The 17,363-nt window shown below is 43.4% G+C and overlaps 1 protein-coding gene across 24 annotated transcripts in view; it reads right to left on the reverse strand.

The window, feature by feature from the left end:
• TRIM2 (tripartite motif containing 2) overlaps window positions 1–17,363 on the reverse strand; it is a 112,471-nt gene that overhangs the window by 38,086 nt on the left and 57,022 nt on the right. For 17 of the 24 annotated variants that reach the window (XM_040555028.1, XM_040555030.1, XM_040555031.1 and 14 more), the window contains one exon: window positions 2,021–2,202. In XM_040555028.1, the coding sequence (XP_040410962.1) occupies window positions 2,021–2,154 (134 nt within the window). In that variant the 5' untranslated portion in view covers window positions 2,155–2,202. Of the gene's footprint in view, window positions 1–2,020; window positions 2,203–6,626; window positions 7,065–9,047; window positions 9,233–17,363 lie in introns of those variants that run through there. The other 7 variants (XM_040555024.1, XM_040555023.1, XM_040555036.1 and 4 more) reach the window with 5 other exon arrangements.

The raw sequence follows: 17,363 nt of genomic DNA on the forward strand, positions 1-17,363 counted from the left end.
AAATAGCACTACCCCTACTTACAGGAGAAAAGGTAAATCATATTCCAGGCTTCAGAAGTGAAGTATTATGGGGATTTTTTTTTTCCCCTGCCACATCAAAAAATGTTCAATAAGCTGACATCACTCTAAGAGTTATGTGCCTCTCTTTGAGCCGTTCATGCTGAGTTGATCTATTCTTTGAGACATCTACTGCATCCTGCTCTTAGGATAGTAAAAATGATAAACTATCTGATAAAGTTTGACAGACATGAAGTTATTGCGTTAAGCCTGCGTCTTCAACCGAGTAACCGATGGTTGACCTTTGCCTTTCCAATAGAATCTCCTTTATTAACTTGTATCTCTGGGTTTACTGTTTCAGACCTAAAACCTGGTCCCAATGAAACCAATGGAAATTTTTCCATTTATTTCAATTAGGAAAGTTATTTGGCAGTTAGCCAAAATCAACACAGCTCACTCTGCTTTGTTCTTACTACATAGAGAAGCATATCCTAAGTTATCATAGTTTATGTTAAGACAAGTTTTGGGGGGATTTTTGTGTTTTATTTTTCGTTTTGTTTTCTTTGCTTGTTTTAGAGAGACTAAATTTCGCAGAATACCGACCCAACACAAAACTTCTGTGATCAAGAATATGCAGCAGTTAGTGCTACTTCTGGCCTTGAAATCCAAGTTAACAACTGCTGAGCATGCAACATTTGACTGCAATTCAATATAGCCCTGTAAAGACAGGAAGCTTTGCAGAATGCAGTTCTTCAGGAGTCTGAAAGGCGAGCAGTGCTACACCAAGTTGTTCATGTGATGCCAATCAAGAAGGGTGACCTTGCACAGCTATGTGTCTCTCATCCACTTCCAAACACTTTGCTTGCACCACTCTTCATCCTCCCTTGGCAGCCCTCCTCCTGACCCCCCAGTAAGGGCTCTGTGAAAGGAGAGCTTAAGTTTTGTTCATCAGCTGTACACTGGAGGAGTTCTTCCAACCTCTCTCCATAACCAGATCAGCGTAAGAGGATTACAGTGAAAACCAAAAGCAGACTTTAGGATTTACACATGAACTGAAGTCAAGAAACTTGAGACACAATGGTGAAAATCTTGACTTCACTGACTTCAGTGAGAGTTTCACTGCTGAATTCAGTAAAGTCAGAGTTTCCTACTCCTTTAGGAAAGACCATTTCACCTGGCACACTCAGAGATCCATAATTTTTCTTGTACCCTGTAAAATTAAATATGCGCATCACAGTTCTAAGAAAGAGGTGGAAATCTCCTGAACTGTATTCACACAAAGTGTCATTTATTATTATTCTCCTGCCATTCAGTATATAACCTGAAGAGTTGCATCCCATCATCAGATCATGACTTCTAATAAAAAATTCTCCAGCTAACTTTTTTTTTTTTGCAGATGCTGTATTCTTGCCACTGTTTGAATGGATAATACAACATTAAAATATCCCTAAGTATATATATATTTAATTCAGGTGAGTACAGTAGAAGGCCAATTGCTGGGTTTTCTCCATCTCTTTTCAGAGAGTTTTTCTACTTCAGTCAACCAAGCTGCAGAATAATGAGGACACTTAATCACCGGTTATTAATAATGTATATATTGTGTCTAACCCTTGGACATTAAAGGATGGGATAATTATTTCACTACTTAGTAAACCAACAAAGAAAGGTTTTTATTGCTTCTAATTAAAGACTAATCAGCATAAATTTGAGGCTATTAATTTGAGGTCCAAATTCTGACTGTGACCTTATGCATTGGTGTAACTCTATTCATTACTTCCATGAAATGTATTTATTTACTTTTGCATAAAGGGAATGTATTCCAAATATTCTGTAGCTGTCTCTTCTGCCTGCCCACCACATATAATAGTTTTTACCTCCCTACTTCTCCAGCTTTCCCAAACGTCATTGTCCCTTAACATGACCTTTACAAGTAAAGAGAAAAGTCAGTGTCCCATAAAGGACGCAGGCTTCTGTGCTCGTTCCAAGACAAATGTCAAGATACAAGCACAAAGAAAGGACTTACCTTTCACAAAAAGTGTGCAGACAGGGAAGTACTTTGGGGTTCTTGTAACGGTCCAGGCATATGCTGCAAATCAGAAACTGCTTGTCAATCTGACGGACCACAGGACTTGGGATGTTAGAGCCTTCACTGGCCATCCTAGACCACTGACATACGGATCCTGTTCCCTTCTACCCTGCACACTGCTGGAGTTGGGTGGGAGGAGAAAAAAAGAAAAAAAGAAAAAAAAAAGGAAAAAGGCTTATAAACTACAAGAAATAACAAAATCAACAACCAATTCACTCATATTTCATCCTGATACAGGAATTCATATTTCCATATAAAGCAAAACCAATGGAGAATTAAACTTCTAAAATGTCTTATCAGTGATGAGAGACTGGGAAACAGTCTACACCACCATACATAACACCTCTGTGTGAGCACGCATTCTGGAAAGGCATGTTGCCTCTGAAATACAACAGTTACAGGGCTGTTTGGTTTTAAAGACATCCACGATAAAAATGTTCTTGTGCCAGTAGGCTAAGCCACTTCTCATAATCATTGAATTTCTTACGTCTGGAGCACCACTGGCAGAATGCTTAAACTGGAACTGCACCAGCCAAATGACTGTGTCACAGAGCTTAAGAATGGTTCAACCTAACATTTCTTCCCCTTATCAGTGCTGATGGTGCCAAAGATATGGTAGGCTTGGATTTCAGGAACTCCCGTGAAGGAACCTCCAGAGCCAGCCAGTCCCTGGGAAGAGAGTGCTCAAATTCTGTATCAGCAGCAGAGGTGGGGTAGTTGAGGTGGAAATTCTCACAGTAACAGAGACTGAGCAAAGAAGAGCCACCTGATAGCTGCTGAGAGACAGCAAAGGTAGGGCTGAGGGATACAGGAAGCACATCCAGATAATGAATGCAAGGAAAATGGCATTCCAGGCAGGAAGAGCAATCACTGAAATGTCTCCATAACACTGGCATAAAAGGCATGAAATAAAAGGGAAAGAAAAAAAAATTTGCAGAAAGAGAAAACGGGAGGAAAGGGAAGGGAGCAACCTCAGAAAAAAGTTAACTGCTGGTTAAAATAGGTTAGGAAAACCTGAAAAGCAGAGGCCTTGGCAGGGTAGCCAGCACAACTCCTCTCCCCCAGCGTTTCTAGCAGGCTGGAGCACTGGGAGGTGCAGGCTCCCTCCCCGAGGAGCCGACTGCAGCCGCTGTCGTAGCCCTGAGGTCTGCCAGTCCTTCTGCCTCCAGGGAGGAGCAGGGGCTCCTTTTCTGTGTGAGCAGCCAGCCCAGCTGGGTGCTTCCACCACAGGTACACTCCTGAGGTGGTTCCTTCTTCCTTAAATACTTTCTGCCCCAGTTTGTAGTCATCCAGACAGCTCGATAGTTGGCTTACAGGCAGCTGAGGCTTTCCAAGACAGAAGCAAGAGACCCCCTGCCACAGGTGCTGATCATGCTCCTTTAAAGGTCACTCAGTTCCACAATGACTTCTGCGGCCCATGGCATTTTACCAGCAGCGACACATCCTGATCTTCCTGAGCTGTGTATTTAGCTGTGCAGGTATGGCTGGCTTACTACGCCAGACAAGTGGCTACCCCTAGGACAATGACAGTGCCTATGGAACGGGGTGCGCTGACCCCCCGGGGATTCGCCTCCTCTGCTAACAAGTACAGCAGCAGAAACTTATTCACAGTTAAAATCCCCAAAAGCAGTAACTGACATGCAACTTGAGGCACAACATTTATGATGGGCCATTTTGTTCCCTTTTTCCCCACTAGAAAGGGGAATCTGTAAGGTTAAAAATCGTTATAATATTCACGCAATGTTTGCTCGTGATCCAAAAACGTGTGATTTCAGAATTGATCATTTGTTTCACTTTTTTCCATTTCTTTCCCCACCTTAAAATAAAATGTCAATATTACACAAACACAAACTAAGTGAGCCTATTTAAACGGCATAAATCACATACAGTAAATGTTGGGGGATCAGTTATGAACCCACATCACTTTTTAAAAGCTAGAGTTAAAAAATGGCTTTACAAGAGGTGGAACAAAAATATTCAGCTTTCACAAATGGGAGTAGAAGGAGCAGGCTATCCACCATGCATTAACACATTCGTGCGTTCGTCTTTATACATGCTGCTCTTCAGCTGTGTGTTTCAAAAGACAATTTATTTCACCATCGATGCAGCTGCATTTGCCTTCTACTCTCCCAACCCGAAAATTAGGGGGATGGAAACCCAAACAAAACAGGGAAGATAATCAGAAGCAGGAAGACATCTTATCAAAAGCACAGTTTCCAAACTGGACACCAATACGTTAATGAACAGTGCAACTTTTTTTTTTTTGTTATAGACTAAGCATAGACCATTTTTATTTAAAAATGTACTTAAGATAAAAAAGAATAGGTCTCTAATAATGCTGCCTGCCATTTAATAGAAGAAAGCTCTCTAGCAACCAAACATGATTTACTGTAATTTTTTTTCAGCCATCAAGTACAGCTACACCAGCAAATGGTGTTTATGCATGGAAAACTCATGTTGCCCGAAAAATTCCATGTATATTTCATCTGATCCTCATCCTCATCTTCTGAACTTCCCCTGTCTCATTGCAAAATCAGGTGATTCTTAGCATTTCATACATAGGTCTCATGCCAGCTGCTTTAACTTTCAAATGCTCACACTTCTAGCTTTGTCAGTCAAAGGAAAGATTAATGAGAGATCAGAAATAAGTGCTTTTAATATTTGTTGTTTTGTCTGGAGCACAGCAGGCCATGATTATCATTTATTTCCTCTGCTCACATAAATCAGGCCTAAAAGATGCACCTGAAAACAGAATTTCATCAGCACAGTTCAAGCTGTGGCCACTACATGGTGCGTTAAATTCTTATACAAATTATTTATGTTAAAAGTTTGTTGAGTATGTTATTTCCAGGATTGGGCATCTGATTCTGCAGCCTCCTTGAGCCAACTTCACCTTTGATGTAATTTTGCTGAATGTGATATAGCTATGGAAATGACTGTTTTGCCTCGATGAAAGCAACTGTGTAACCAAAGACTATTTGAGGAAACGTTGCAAATTTTAGATGATCCCTTTGAATTTGGCCAAAGACAGCATTTACTCTGATTTACTGCACTGCTATCAGCAGTTCCTCAAAAACAGCAAGGTAAGTTTCAGATGTATTGGCAGCGGGAGATTGTGCAAAGTAAGACTTTTTTTTTTTTTAACAGAAAACCAATCATTTTAATAGCAGCATCTTCTGAACTTGGGAACTGCTAGGGTTCTTTTCAGAGGTTCATTTTTGTCTCATAATCTAATAAAGAGCAGCTGAAGCATGACCTTTGAAAATAAGCCTGAGAATCACCGAATCACTTCTCCATATATTTACACTTTATAATTTAAACAGGCAAAGCTAGAGGTTTTTGAAACACTGCACCAAACAAGACCTAAAACCCCACCCATTTATCTCTAAGAGGCACACACAGAGCAGAAGCCCGGGTCAGGTTTGCCAAATTAAGTGCAAAAAAAGGTTAGGAAATGTACACCCTTTGTCACCCATTTGAGGCTTAAGGATCGTTGTATTTCCAGCCATCCCCAAAATGACATTCTTTTTCCTTCTACTTGGAGATACAACTATTGATTTGAATTCAAGACACACTGTACAGCAAAGAGAGGAGGAAACAATGGCTCTCTAAGCTAGTGTAAAGCCTTGCCCTGCTACACATGCATGCCTCCAGGAACCAAAGTCAGGGTGTGGCCTCACCCGTATGAAAAAGAACTTCCCCTAATATTAGAAAAGGGGGAAAAATGTTAGGGTACAGCAAATAACAGTTCCAGAAGAGTTGTTTCAGACAAATAGTCACGCAATAGAGAAGTGCATCCTTTCTACAAGTCTCTTTAACTTCTCTCTTCAACCGTTACCGAATTCTCTGTTAGTTTCCATGGCCCAGCTGAGAAAGAGACAGTGGGAAAACTTGCAACTGTCCGTTTCCCAGGATTTATTCCTAAAAGAGCAGAATTCCCTCTTGCTGAGATGCTGCTATCACCGAACTCCACCCAGCCAGAAATGCAACTAGCCTGAAAGTACAGCCTGGGGAGAACAAATTGCATGCAGCTTGTTCATCCTCTTCTTATCAATGGCATTCACAACCCGAGGGTCTATTCATGTATGATGAATGACTAGGTTTCCAATGGCAACGTTTGCAAAGGAACGGTTAGGCCTTGAGAGCGGTAAGAAAGGGTGGGGAACCTCAACAATGTTGCTCCAAAGACTGGGGGATCTGGGCTTTAAAACTCCTTAAAACAAACATGCCATCTGTCCACGCTTTTTGGGAATAAAGGACAGATTCGAGACATTTACAGCAGCAGCCCCGAAATCAGCCGATACAGAACACAGCAAGTACATCAATAATCATCACCGCCACACAGCCCGCTTGGGTAGAAGGCTCGATAAGCTACATTTGCATTCCTTTCTCTCCCACTCTTGCAATCAGTTTGGTGCCTTGTTGTTTAAAACACAGCAACCCTCTTCATTCTTACAGCATGCAGAAGCATAATGAGCAATCGGGGCCAAAACAGCAGCCACCAGGAATAACACTGAGCAAAACTCGAGCATTTTCGACCTACCCATCTTTGTAGAAAAATAGCTTAATCAGTGCAGTGCTGAGGACCAAATCCTTGCAGGGATGGAGCTGCAGTTCCGCAGTAATCCAAACGAACAAAACATCATCTGTCAATATTTCAAGCCTCACGCGTAAAACCGGTTAAGGATGCCTATCGGAGCACGGTCACCATTAGAGGTACAGCGTATTTTGTGCTCTAAGGAGTGATGCTCCATTCCACGAAGAGGACAGGTGGAAAGAAAAATGGAAGAACGAGAGGAGGCCCAGTGAAGTCGTCATGAATTTTTTTTTTCCCCCCCGGGTCATTTACAAGTGGGAGACCCCTTCAGGATGCAAACCAATCAATCTTTATTTAGCACATCTTTTTCTCACTCAGCCCGTGTAGAAAGACTGCAGCAAAGCGTGCAGGGCATTGTGGGATAGGGATGCAGCAGAGAGCTGCAAGGAGATTCGCTGGGTTATTTTTTTTCCCTCCCCACTCAGCGATCAGCTGTTCGGAGGCTCCGCGCAGGGCCATTGAATTTGGGCACCAGAATGTTATTACAGGATTAGCGGGCGGAGACAGCCACCACTGTGCAGCTGGAATGTCAATGCAGCCCAGAAATACATATGCAAATATTACTCGCAAATCGGAAAAGGGATTTGAGTCCCCGGGGGAGAGCCGCTATTGCGCAACGTCTGTTATCGGGGCGGCCGCCGCAGATGAAACGAAAGCACTTTCATTTAGAAAGGGAGATAAAGCTTAGTGCTCAGTGATTGCATTAGGATTTGTCCAGGATTCAGAGTATTTCTCGGTGCGGTTCTCCCCTGCTCCAGCTTCCAGCACCGACAAAAGACCCCACAAACGCCCTTTGTCCCTCCAGATGTTTAAAGCAGCACCAAGGAACCTCTTCCGAGAGCTGTGCCACTGACACACAAACCAGCAGTGGCTTCTTGCACTGCAAAGCCACGGGTTTAACCTGACTCAAGTCAGCTCGAACAATCACGGCTGCAATTCGTAACCTCACTTTCAAGGACCAAGAGAATCAGAGCCAGCAGTCTGCTGAACTTCTGCACAAGCATTAACGTGAAGTTGTATTCCCTCAGTGAATCTAATAACTTATTTAAACTAACTAACTAACTAACTCACAGATCAATTCAGATTTTACCAGGCTGTTACCAAAGGAAATAAAGTTGGTGTCAGTGGTATTTCTCAGCTATGCAGAGTAAGTTGCTAAAAAGATGCTTGTGAATACACAGACTCTACTGAAGCTAAGCAACATAGAATTAGCTTTGTCCTCCAGTATAACAGCTGGTGGGTTTTGCAGACAAGGTAGTATTTGCATCTCTAAATACAGTGAATCTTTTCTTTTGAAAAAACAAAACAAAACGACAACAAAAAACCTCAAATCATATGCAAGTATTTCAGCTCACTGAGGCTAACAAAGCTTCCCACAAATAAAAGGACACAAAAGCTCGTTTGCATCAGGAATAAAAACTGTTGGTTTTAAATACTGTCTGTGCTACTTGGACTTAATTAGAAGAGGTAGGGTTAGTTTAGACCTCACAGCTGAAAAAGTTGTCCTACACTCTTTAAACAGTTTCCAGAATATACTTATTCCATTCTTGGGCTGACCAGGTAAGCAGTATTAATAACCATTATCATGACTGAAATTTAATCTAAATTCCTGTTAAAAACATAGAATCTCTACCCATCATTTATTTTCCACTTGGCAATCACTAAGCCAGATTGGTTTTATACATCATGCAGATCCAGCCTGGTTTCCCTGGGTAATGCCCACAGGGCAAAAGCATGTTGTAATCCAGTTTATAACCTGAAATGAAACATCAGGCAGCATGCGTGCGTGTGTTAGGATTTTGGGTGCTCATGCCAAAATGCTGCTACTCTGATTCCCTCGACATGTGCCGAACTCTGTCAAAGAGAACAAAGTCTGTTTCATTTTAGCTCCACACTCAGCAGGTCAGAAGAAGCAGGGATCTGCACGGCACAATTCACAGTTTAAGAAAAGGCCAGAGTTTCAGGCATATTTTTGGAGGGGTAGGGGTGGGATTTTGCTATTCTTTCTTCGGGTTCTTGCTTTTCTTTTTCAGCTGTGTAGAGAACTCCATTACAAAGAACAAGCAAAATTTTTAACTCCCACAGCTAGGAGATCCAAGGTCTTTTGTTTTTGCCACTTGAACAAAGGCACATTTAAAACAAAAATCAGGACTGAAAACTCTGGAGTGCGCTCCCAGACCTGAGGTGGAAGACTCAGACAGAAGCACACAGGCATCACTTAGCTGCTTGCTTCTCCTTGTTCGTTTCCAGCATTGAGTCTACATACACTAAAACAGAACGACAAGTATCGCTCAAATTACTGTGTCCACTTACAGCCAGCAGCAAGGACTACAAACCCCTCGACTCAGAACCGCTCCCGTAACATACCTCATGGCCAAAGGAGACCGCAGGAGTCACAGCTACAGCCACTCTCACAGGGAACTACAACTCCAAATGAGAGATTGCTTCAAAATGCGGTTCTCATGTAATTGACTCCAAGAAGCTGCCTTCTGACAATGATCTTATATTCTGGAAATGATTCTGCTTCTTAAACAAAACAAAGCCGTGGTACTGTGGCAAGGAAGATGAGACAACCGAAAAATGAGACAACAGAAAATCTCATTTCCCTTGAGATTTTGGTTCTTGCATGTTTAATGTTGACACATGGGTTCCTTCTCCCTTGTGAAGAGGAAATGGATTTGTAGCTCAGTGAGCAATCTTGCACTTTACCCCATACCAGTTATTACCGGCCCGTTTCAACCAGGTTTACTGAATGTCTGTTTTGAGTTGGGGGAAGGGCATGGAGGTTGTTGTTATTTATTTTTCTTTTTAGAAAAAGAACAAAAACCACTACTCTCCCACAGAAGTTTGCTGCACCCATCGGAAGTAAGTTCTGTGGAAAATATATAGCACATGCCATCTTTACAGCACCACAGAAAGGACTGGTCTAGCCTCTGCTATCATCCCCTGTAACTGTCACATTTTTCAAATAATTTATTCTTCTCCTTTTTCTAACAACCTGAATTAGCCCATAAAAGGTAAGTTACCAAAAAACAACAACAGAACAAAACAAAACCAAAAAAAAAAAAAAAAAAAAAAAAACCACAATCAAAACCAACCCCAAACCTGTAGCTAATTTACAGACCATAGCTGGATATTGCTACATCCTTCCCCTAATATTAAATAAGTCATTCAAACACTCCAGGTTAAGATTAATGGCCTGCACTGAAGTCTCTGCCATAAATTGACTGAAGGGAGAGTAATCTAACTCAGCCTGCTCTACAGAAGATTTTAAGGTCAGCAGAAAAAAAAAAATTATTGGGTTAGCCCTAACTAAATGGCTAAATAATACAGTCGCAGGAAATAAGACTGTCTAGAAAATAAGAGGTGGGAGCAACCAGAAATCAATTCCCCAAAGCCATGATGCTGGGAATGAGGGAACACAAACACAGGACAGGATGGGCTGTTCCAGCCACCCCCTGGCTCCACACTGTTAATTTAACCCTGGCACCAGGAAATCAGGTGGGGTGAAACAGCCAGGCTCTGTCATTGTGGGACCGTGCCCACACCAGGAACCACGGGCCCTTAGTCATCTGGATGGGATGGTGGTGGTGGAGCGCCTTTACCTTTCCCCACTGTAACAAGTGCAACCTGCAGCCTGACCCGACGTGCTCCAGCAGCCCAGGCAGTAGCTCAGACTGGCAGGGAAAAGCCAGGGCTTCCTGCCACTGCAGCCCTGCTCGCAGCCACAACACGTCTGCCCTGAAAGGAGCTCTGTCAAGTGCTGGCTCCTCTCCCCGTGCCACAGCCTGGAGCCACGATCACCCGCCCATCTTGTGATCCAGTGGGGCAGATGCTCTTCCCCTAAGCTTCTGACCGTACACGTGGCTTGTCACAGCCGGAGGAGGCAAGGAACTTGAAAGGTTTGCCTGGGTTGTAGCGCTGGGCTACTGAGACCTTCACAGCCCCCGCAGCGCCCATCCTCCTCTGCCTTTGCCACCTTATTCTGTTTCTTTCTACCTCCTGCTTACACCTAGCTCTGCTTGCCAAGGCTGCGGCTTTTGTAGCACGCCTGCAGCAGGCAGGCAGCTGAGAGCAGCGGCAGGGACAGCCTGGCCTCCCCGCTCCACCAGAGCAAGCCTGGCTGATGTGGCGGCTCTCCCTGTCTCTGGCACTGATGTTGCAAGACAGGCAGCACCAAGCACAAGCTGCTTTTCTCCTCTGTGTTAGTCTTTCACCTTTTGGGCATTCTCCATTAAGGTGGCAGGGCCAGGCACTGCAGCCACCAGAAAACTGCTCCATATCCTGACATCTCTTCTGCACGGCAATGGGATCACCCTCAGTTCGACTGTCAGATGTCAAGGTCGTGAATTAGGTTTCTTTTACAGGCTCTCGGCTGCTGAAGACAGAATAACAAGGATAGAAGCCACCACTATAAATGAAAGCTAAATAGTTTTACTTGCTTAATGTTTTTTTCTCCCTTCCTTTCCTCAGTTTGTAATCAAAGCCTATCACAATATGTGTACCTGAAATAAGTGGGTGGGCCTCTTAAGACACCAACATACTTATGCTTTATACTCCAAGTTGGAGAGGAGGAAAGGGTTACAGCTGACATTCTAAACCCTCCTTTCGTTTTCTCTCCCCATCCCCGCAACCTCAGCCTCCCTCTGCAGTACCCCTATGCAAAGCAGGACCTTTTGGTGGTCCTGCTTCCATCCCTACAGACCCCATGTTCCTGCAGTCTCGCCCTCGGATGAAGGAGAGACTTTCTGGTGGCTGCTCTGCACACACCAAGGGATAAGACTGACAGGTTAGAGCTCATATTATCACACAGTAATCACACACCTGAGATGTGATACTTACTTTAAGGCTATTTGTCTGTCTGAGGTTTTCAGGACCTCATTTCAAGACCATAGCCCTTTCCATGTTTAATAAAACATCATTTTCTCAGGTGAGCTATTTTAAAGAAAAAAAATCCACAGTGAGGCAGATCCAAATAATTATTTTATGGGCTAGATGTTGTGCAGGCCTAAGTAAAAGGATTTTAAATTCTACACTTACCATCCACAGCTGCTAGTCAGAGCATCCATGCAAAAAAAAAAAAACCCTACTCTGATTAATTACCAAGTGCCATGAACATAACCCTCACACTTACACATTTTTGACTCTCTAGGCCTACCTATTTTATTAACACTAACAAATCTCTGTTCAGCTTTTTTAGGTACATGAGCTCAAAAAAAAAAAAAAAAAAAAAAAAACCTGAGCTGGCAAATAATTAAAACTGTGCCTCAAATCACTGCAGCTTCCATAAACAGCTGCTCTGAAATGCTACTTGAAATAAAAATGCTCCACGGAGACTCCACACTAATCACTGCTAAACCCTCCAGGCACAGGACATTAGGTAGTACAAAAAGCAGGAGGCGGAGCAGGAATCTGTTTAGGAAGAGGTCCCTGGCCTTTTCTACATACTGTTAGATATAAGGTACATTAAAAAATGCTCTAGGCACTTTCTTTAGAGCTGCTGAGCAATGGCAAGAAAAGTAAAAGGTAGATGCAAATGCTTGGTCCTGAGCTGTGTGGTGAAGGCTGAACTGCTCAGAGATCATCCCCTCTACTCCCTCCTGAAACACTGGACATGCCCCATGCTGCATCTCTGCTTGATCTTACAGTTCTGCAACTCTCCCTTTAGGAGAGGTGATAGCCTTGAGTTTAATCATATATTCCCCACTGACCTCTCCTCTGCTTCTGTTTCCATTTACTTCACTTGGATTTTGTTGAATTAGCACAAAGTTCAAAACAGCAAGGGACAAGACAGCACCCAGCTATTACCACATGCCATGCAACTTCTATGCAAAATTAACCTAGAGACTGCCAGCCCTTTAGGTTTCTTTCTTCTTCTTCTTCTTTTTTTTTTTTCTTTCAACTTTCAAAATCCCACTTCTCAACAGAAACATCATAAGAAAAATAAACTGGGAGGAAAAATACAGATGTTTCACAGCAAGAAATGGCAGACAGTATAAGCATTAAAAAAAAAGCAAACAACACAGGCACAGATAAAGTGCCTGAGCAGGTGGGATTTCTGCCAGAAACACATATGGGAGAGAGACTGGGAAGGACAGGATGAAGAAGAGACCCTCCCCAGCCCGTGAGCATGCAGAATTCAGGTTCACATAACCTGCAGCACTTGCACTGTTTAAAGGATGAAATATTGCTTGCTGCTTCTCTGTATTTACCTGAGCTTTTGTACAGTATCCACCTCATTTTCTCGCTCGGAACCAACAGCGACGTTACCTCCTATGTCTGCTGCCTTCTTCTGAACTGAAATGCCTTTCAAACACACAGATGTATGTCTAAGCATCTATATATCATCCTTGGTCTCAGAGAAGACCTCAACCAAGCGTTAAGTGGCAGGCAGAGGGGTTTACCCAGGCAGGCTCTTTACGCTGGCAATAACGCGACACTGAACTTTCACAGCAAGTAGGTAAACACATAGCCGCATACGGCAGGTACTCTGGCACCAGAAACAGCGAGACAGTGTCAGAATAACCTTGGCAAGAGCAACTCTGTGGGTTATAACAATAGTTGTACGCACAGGAGTTAAACCGACCAAAAAACAATAACACAAAGCCATCTCCAGCTCTTGTGGGGAGCTCCAAGTGCACACGGCCTGAGCCCGTTGGCTGCAACGCTGTCTTCTCCTCCTCCACACTCACAGGGTCACTCCATTTGACTTAGCGTTAGTCAGCTCCAGCACTTCGGAGCTTGGGAACACCCACTGGCTGCACTTCACCGAGTAAACATGCCTTTCCAGTCCTCAGCAAGGACACTCGCTCGCTGATTGCACTCCAGTGCTCCTATTTAAAGAACTGTTGTTGTGGGAAAAAGCCGAAACCTTTCTGCAGCATAGAAGATGTGTTCCCCACGTCTTGTGCCTTATCTGCAGAAACGCACCAGTTCCCAAAGTGCATTTCCACAGCAGGGTTTCACTGCAGCCACAGTAAGAGGGGGCCACCTGACAGGCCCCCCGTGCCCCTGAGCCGGGCCGGGCCTCCAGGCAGTCCTCATGGTCCTTCCCCAGGGCCCGCCAAGCAGCTACACTGCCTCAGCCTGGCCTTTCCTCAGGCCTTTTCCACGAGGTACAAGTTTTTAGAGCAGACACAAGCTGCAAGGAGGAGCAGCAGGAAGAGGTGCCCACCTTTATCCCTCTCCAAGGATAACTCTCCTAAGCTTTCCCTTGGATGTCTATTACAGGTTCCCATGTGCTAGCAAACACACAGGGCAGGTTCAGGCTAGATGCCCAAGGCTCCTTCAGGGCGCTGTCAGGCTGACTGAGCAAATGCCCATCACTGACAACATGCCAGCCTGCTGCAAAAATTAAGTGTTCAGAAGACCCTCATATGTATCCTGTCTTTCTAAATTGACATCACAACTTACAAAGTAATAGCTAATGAAAGATGAGGAAAGTAGTACCGCTCATATGACACAGTTTTTAACGCTCCCAAACTGAACCAGGATACACAGTACATTCATTTCTATATAAAAATACATCTCTTTTACCTTATGTGAAAGCCAGTACTTCTGCAAATACTGGGAGTGCCCTAAGGTCTCACAAGTCAGCTACTGCCATTTAACCACAATGACACAATCTAACACAAAGTATTTTCTACGCTATGAAATAAGTTTTCATAGAAAGCTTTTAGTTTGAATGAGGGCTACTTTTGTAACGAAAGAGGTGCAAGATATAAAGATTTATATTTTATATATTCAGTCTTTATAAAGACTGAATCTTTTGCAGTCAGAGAACGGGATTAGATCTTGCCAGATTCTTCTTTCTGCAAGTTCTGTGAAGCGATGTAAGAGCTGCCTGAGAATTTATCAGCAGTCCTTGTGATGAATGTGACAAGACAAAACATGCTGTTCTTGATACAGGTTATATGCAGTATCATCAAAACGACAACACCTGTTAGAAAAGTATGTGAAGTAACCAGCTGTAGGCACTGCTGGTAAAAGCAATTGAGAAATCCTAGTGGAAAACCGGTTACAGATACAACATACATGCTCTGCACTATTTTGGGTGCTGAACTTCTTCTCTGGCTCAGTTAGCACAGTCAGGGGCTGTTAGGACACATTTCAGATAAATGCTTCTGGAATGCTGATGAACCTGTAACTCTGAGTTAAATTTTATTCACAATTTATATCTACTGCATTTTAATCTTTCTTTTTAATGGCCACAGATGAGAAACCCCTTTTGAGACTATCAGCTGTGTCCTGGACACTTCATTCTGTGAGCTATGAAACTCACTGCCCCAGGATGCTACAGCTGTTAATAATTTACGGGCATTCCAGGACAGAATGACAAATTCACAGAGGGTAAACTGACTCAAGATTTTTAAATATAAAGACACCACCTCTACCAGAAGCAGAGCTGGAAGCACAAATCACTGAAGATGAAAGAGCATTCAGGGGCATACTATTATATGTATGATCTATTCTTATGCTTTTCTGTAGGCACCCACTGTCAGCCACCACCCAGATTATAAGGCTGAGCTAGATTTACTTTTGTTTTGACCCAGTCTCACCTTCAAAATACTCGGTGTAGACATCATAGGAGCTGTCATAGTAGCCACTCCCTTTTTGCATAGTTAATGGACAATAATGGCACCACAGGGCTGTTTTTATTACTTAGCTATTTAGGGACGTCAGGTGAAATGAATCCATCAGACTGCTGCCTTAATACACAACCTGTTGTATGAAGAATGCCACTGAGAGCCACAGAGCATCTTTAGCATGTACACTCACTTCTACATCATATGAACAAGACACACAACAATGGAGACTGACTGGTCATCACTCTGAGCAGGGAACCTTTTCTTAGTGAATACAATATTAACCTACCATTTCTCCACATCCCCCTTCCTTTTCCAACGTAGTTTATCCTTCAGGAAAGAAAAAAAAAAAAAAAAAAAAGACTTCTAGTGATATTTCCTAAGACTGATGTGTTTACCTTGCTTCCCTGCAGAGGTACTCTCTATTTTTCTAAATGTAATGCCATAGAGCTTGGGGAAAATAGGCTTTTATTGATGTCCTTAAAGACCATCTAATTCCACCCCCCCCTGCCATGGGCAGGGACACCTCCCACCAGACCAGGTTGCCCAAAGCCCCATCCAGCCTGGCCTTGAGCACCTCCAGGGATGAGGCATCCACAGCTTCTCTGGGCAGCCTGCGCCAGTGCCTCACCAACACCACAGTAAATTTCCTCCTAATATCTAATCTAAATCTACCCTCTTTTAGTTTAAAGCCATTACCCCTTGTCCTATCACTGCACTCCCTGACAGAGTCCCTCTCCAGCTTTCCTGTAGGCCCCCTTTAGGTACTGGAAGGCTGCAATGAGGTCTCCCTGGAGCCTTCTCTTCTCCAGGCTGAACCACCCCAACTCCCTCAGCCTGTCTTCACAGGAGAGGTGCTCCAGCCCTCTGATCATCCTCGCGGCCCTCCTCTGGACTCACTCTAATTTGTCTGTGTCCTTCTTGTGCTGGGGGCCCCAGAGCTGAACGCAGCGCTCCAGGTGGGGTCTCACAAGAGCAGAGCAAAGGAGGAGAATCACCTCCCTCACCCTGCTGGCCACACTGCTTTTAATGCAGCCCAGGATACGGTTGGCTTTCTGGGCTGCAAGTGCATATTGCTGGCTCGTGTTGAGCTTCTCATCAACCAACACCCCCAAATCCTCCTCAGGACTGCTCTCAAGCCATTCTCTACTCATCCTGTATTTGTGCTTGGGAGTGCCCCAACCCAGATGCAGGACCTTGCACTTGGCCTTGTTGAACTTCATGAGGTTAGCACAGGCGCACCTCTCGAGCCTGTCCAGGCCCCTCTGCATAGCATCCCTTCGCTCCTGTGTGTCAGCCACACCATACAGCTTGGTGTCATCGGCAAACTTGCTGAGCTCAACATATTGTTGAGATCTTTTCAAGAGTATTTTCCAAGTTCAGCAAAATCTTCTGAGTGCAATCTTTTTTTTTTTTGTCTGTAAGTAATTATGTCAAGTGCATTTGTTCAATATTCCATCACTGCTTTGGAGGGTTTATTGATCTGCACAAGCTGTAGGAGTGTCTTCATATCAGTCAAAAGTTCAACATAATATAACCACTGCTCTTTCCTTGCTAAATCAACTCATAAGCACTACGCAAAGCACACTGCAAGATACCACACACCTTCAAATTCAAAAATAACCCAGTTCAACTAAGCTTGGGCATAGCAGTCAGGCACAATGTAAATCTTTGCAGAGACTAAAATTTACACTTTTCCTTTAAGCCATCATTCCATGTGACAGTTTTTCAAATGACAAATTCAATGAAAGGACATCGTTAAGCCTAGCATTCAATACTGATTAAAAAAAAAAAATCAACAGAAAAAGAGGGAATTGTCACTCTACATTTCCAGAATGGGGGTGGGGGAAGTCAGGAACAGAAGCTCATGGTAACACAGAGCAAATAGTTGTACATGACAGAAAAAAAAAGAAAAAAAAAAAACACAAACCAACAACAGAAAGTCACCCAGAAATAAACTGATCATACACATGTTTAGACAGACAAATAATACTAAAACAAATAAATCCATACTGGATTAGGAACCGGCAGATTGCTGGACATTCATCTCATGCATTTAAAAACCGTCCAGAAGCAACTGCATCTACTCCAATCGTTG

Source organism: Cygnus olor, chromosome 4 (assembly GCF_009769625.2).
Source record: "Cygnus olor isolate bCygOlo1 chromosome 4, bCygOlo1.pri.v2, whole genome shotgun sequence".
Taxonomy (NCBI): Eukaryota; Metazoa; Chordata; class Aves; order Anseriformes; family Anatidae; genus Cygnus; species Cygnus olor.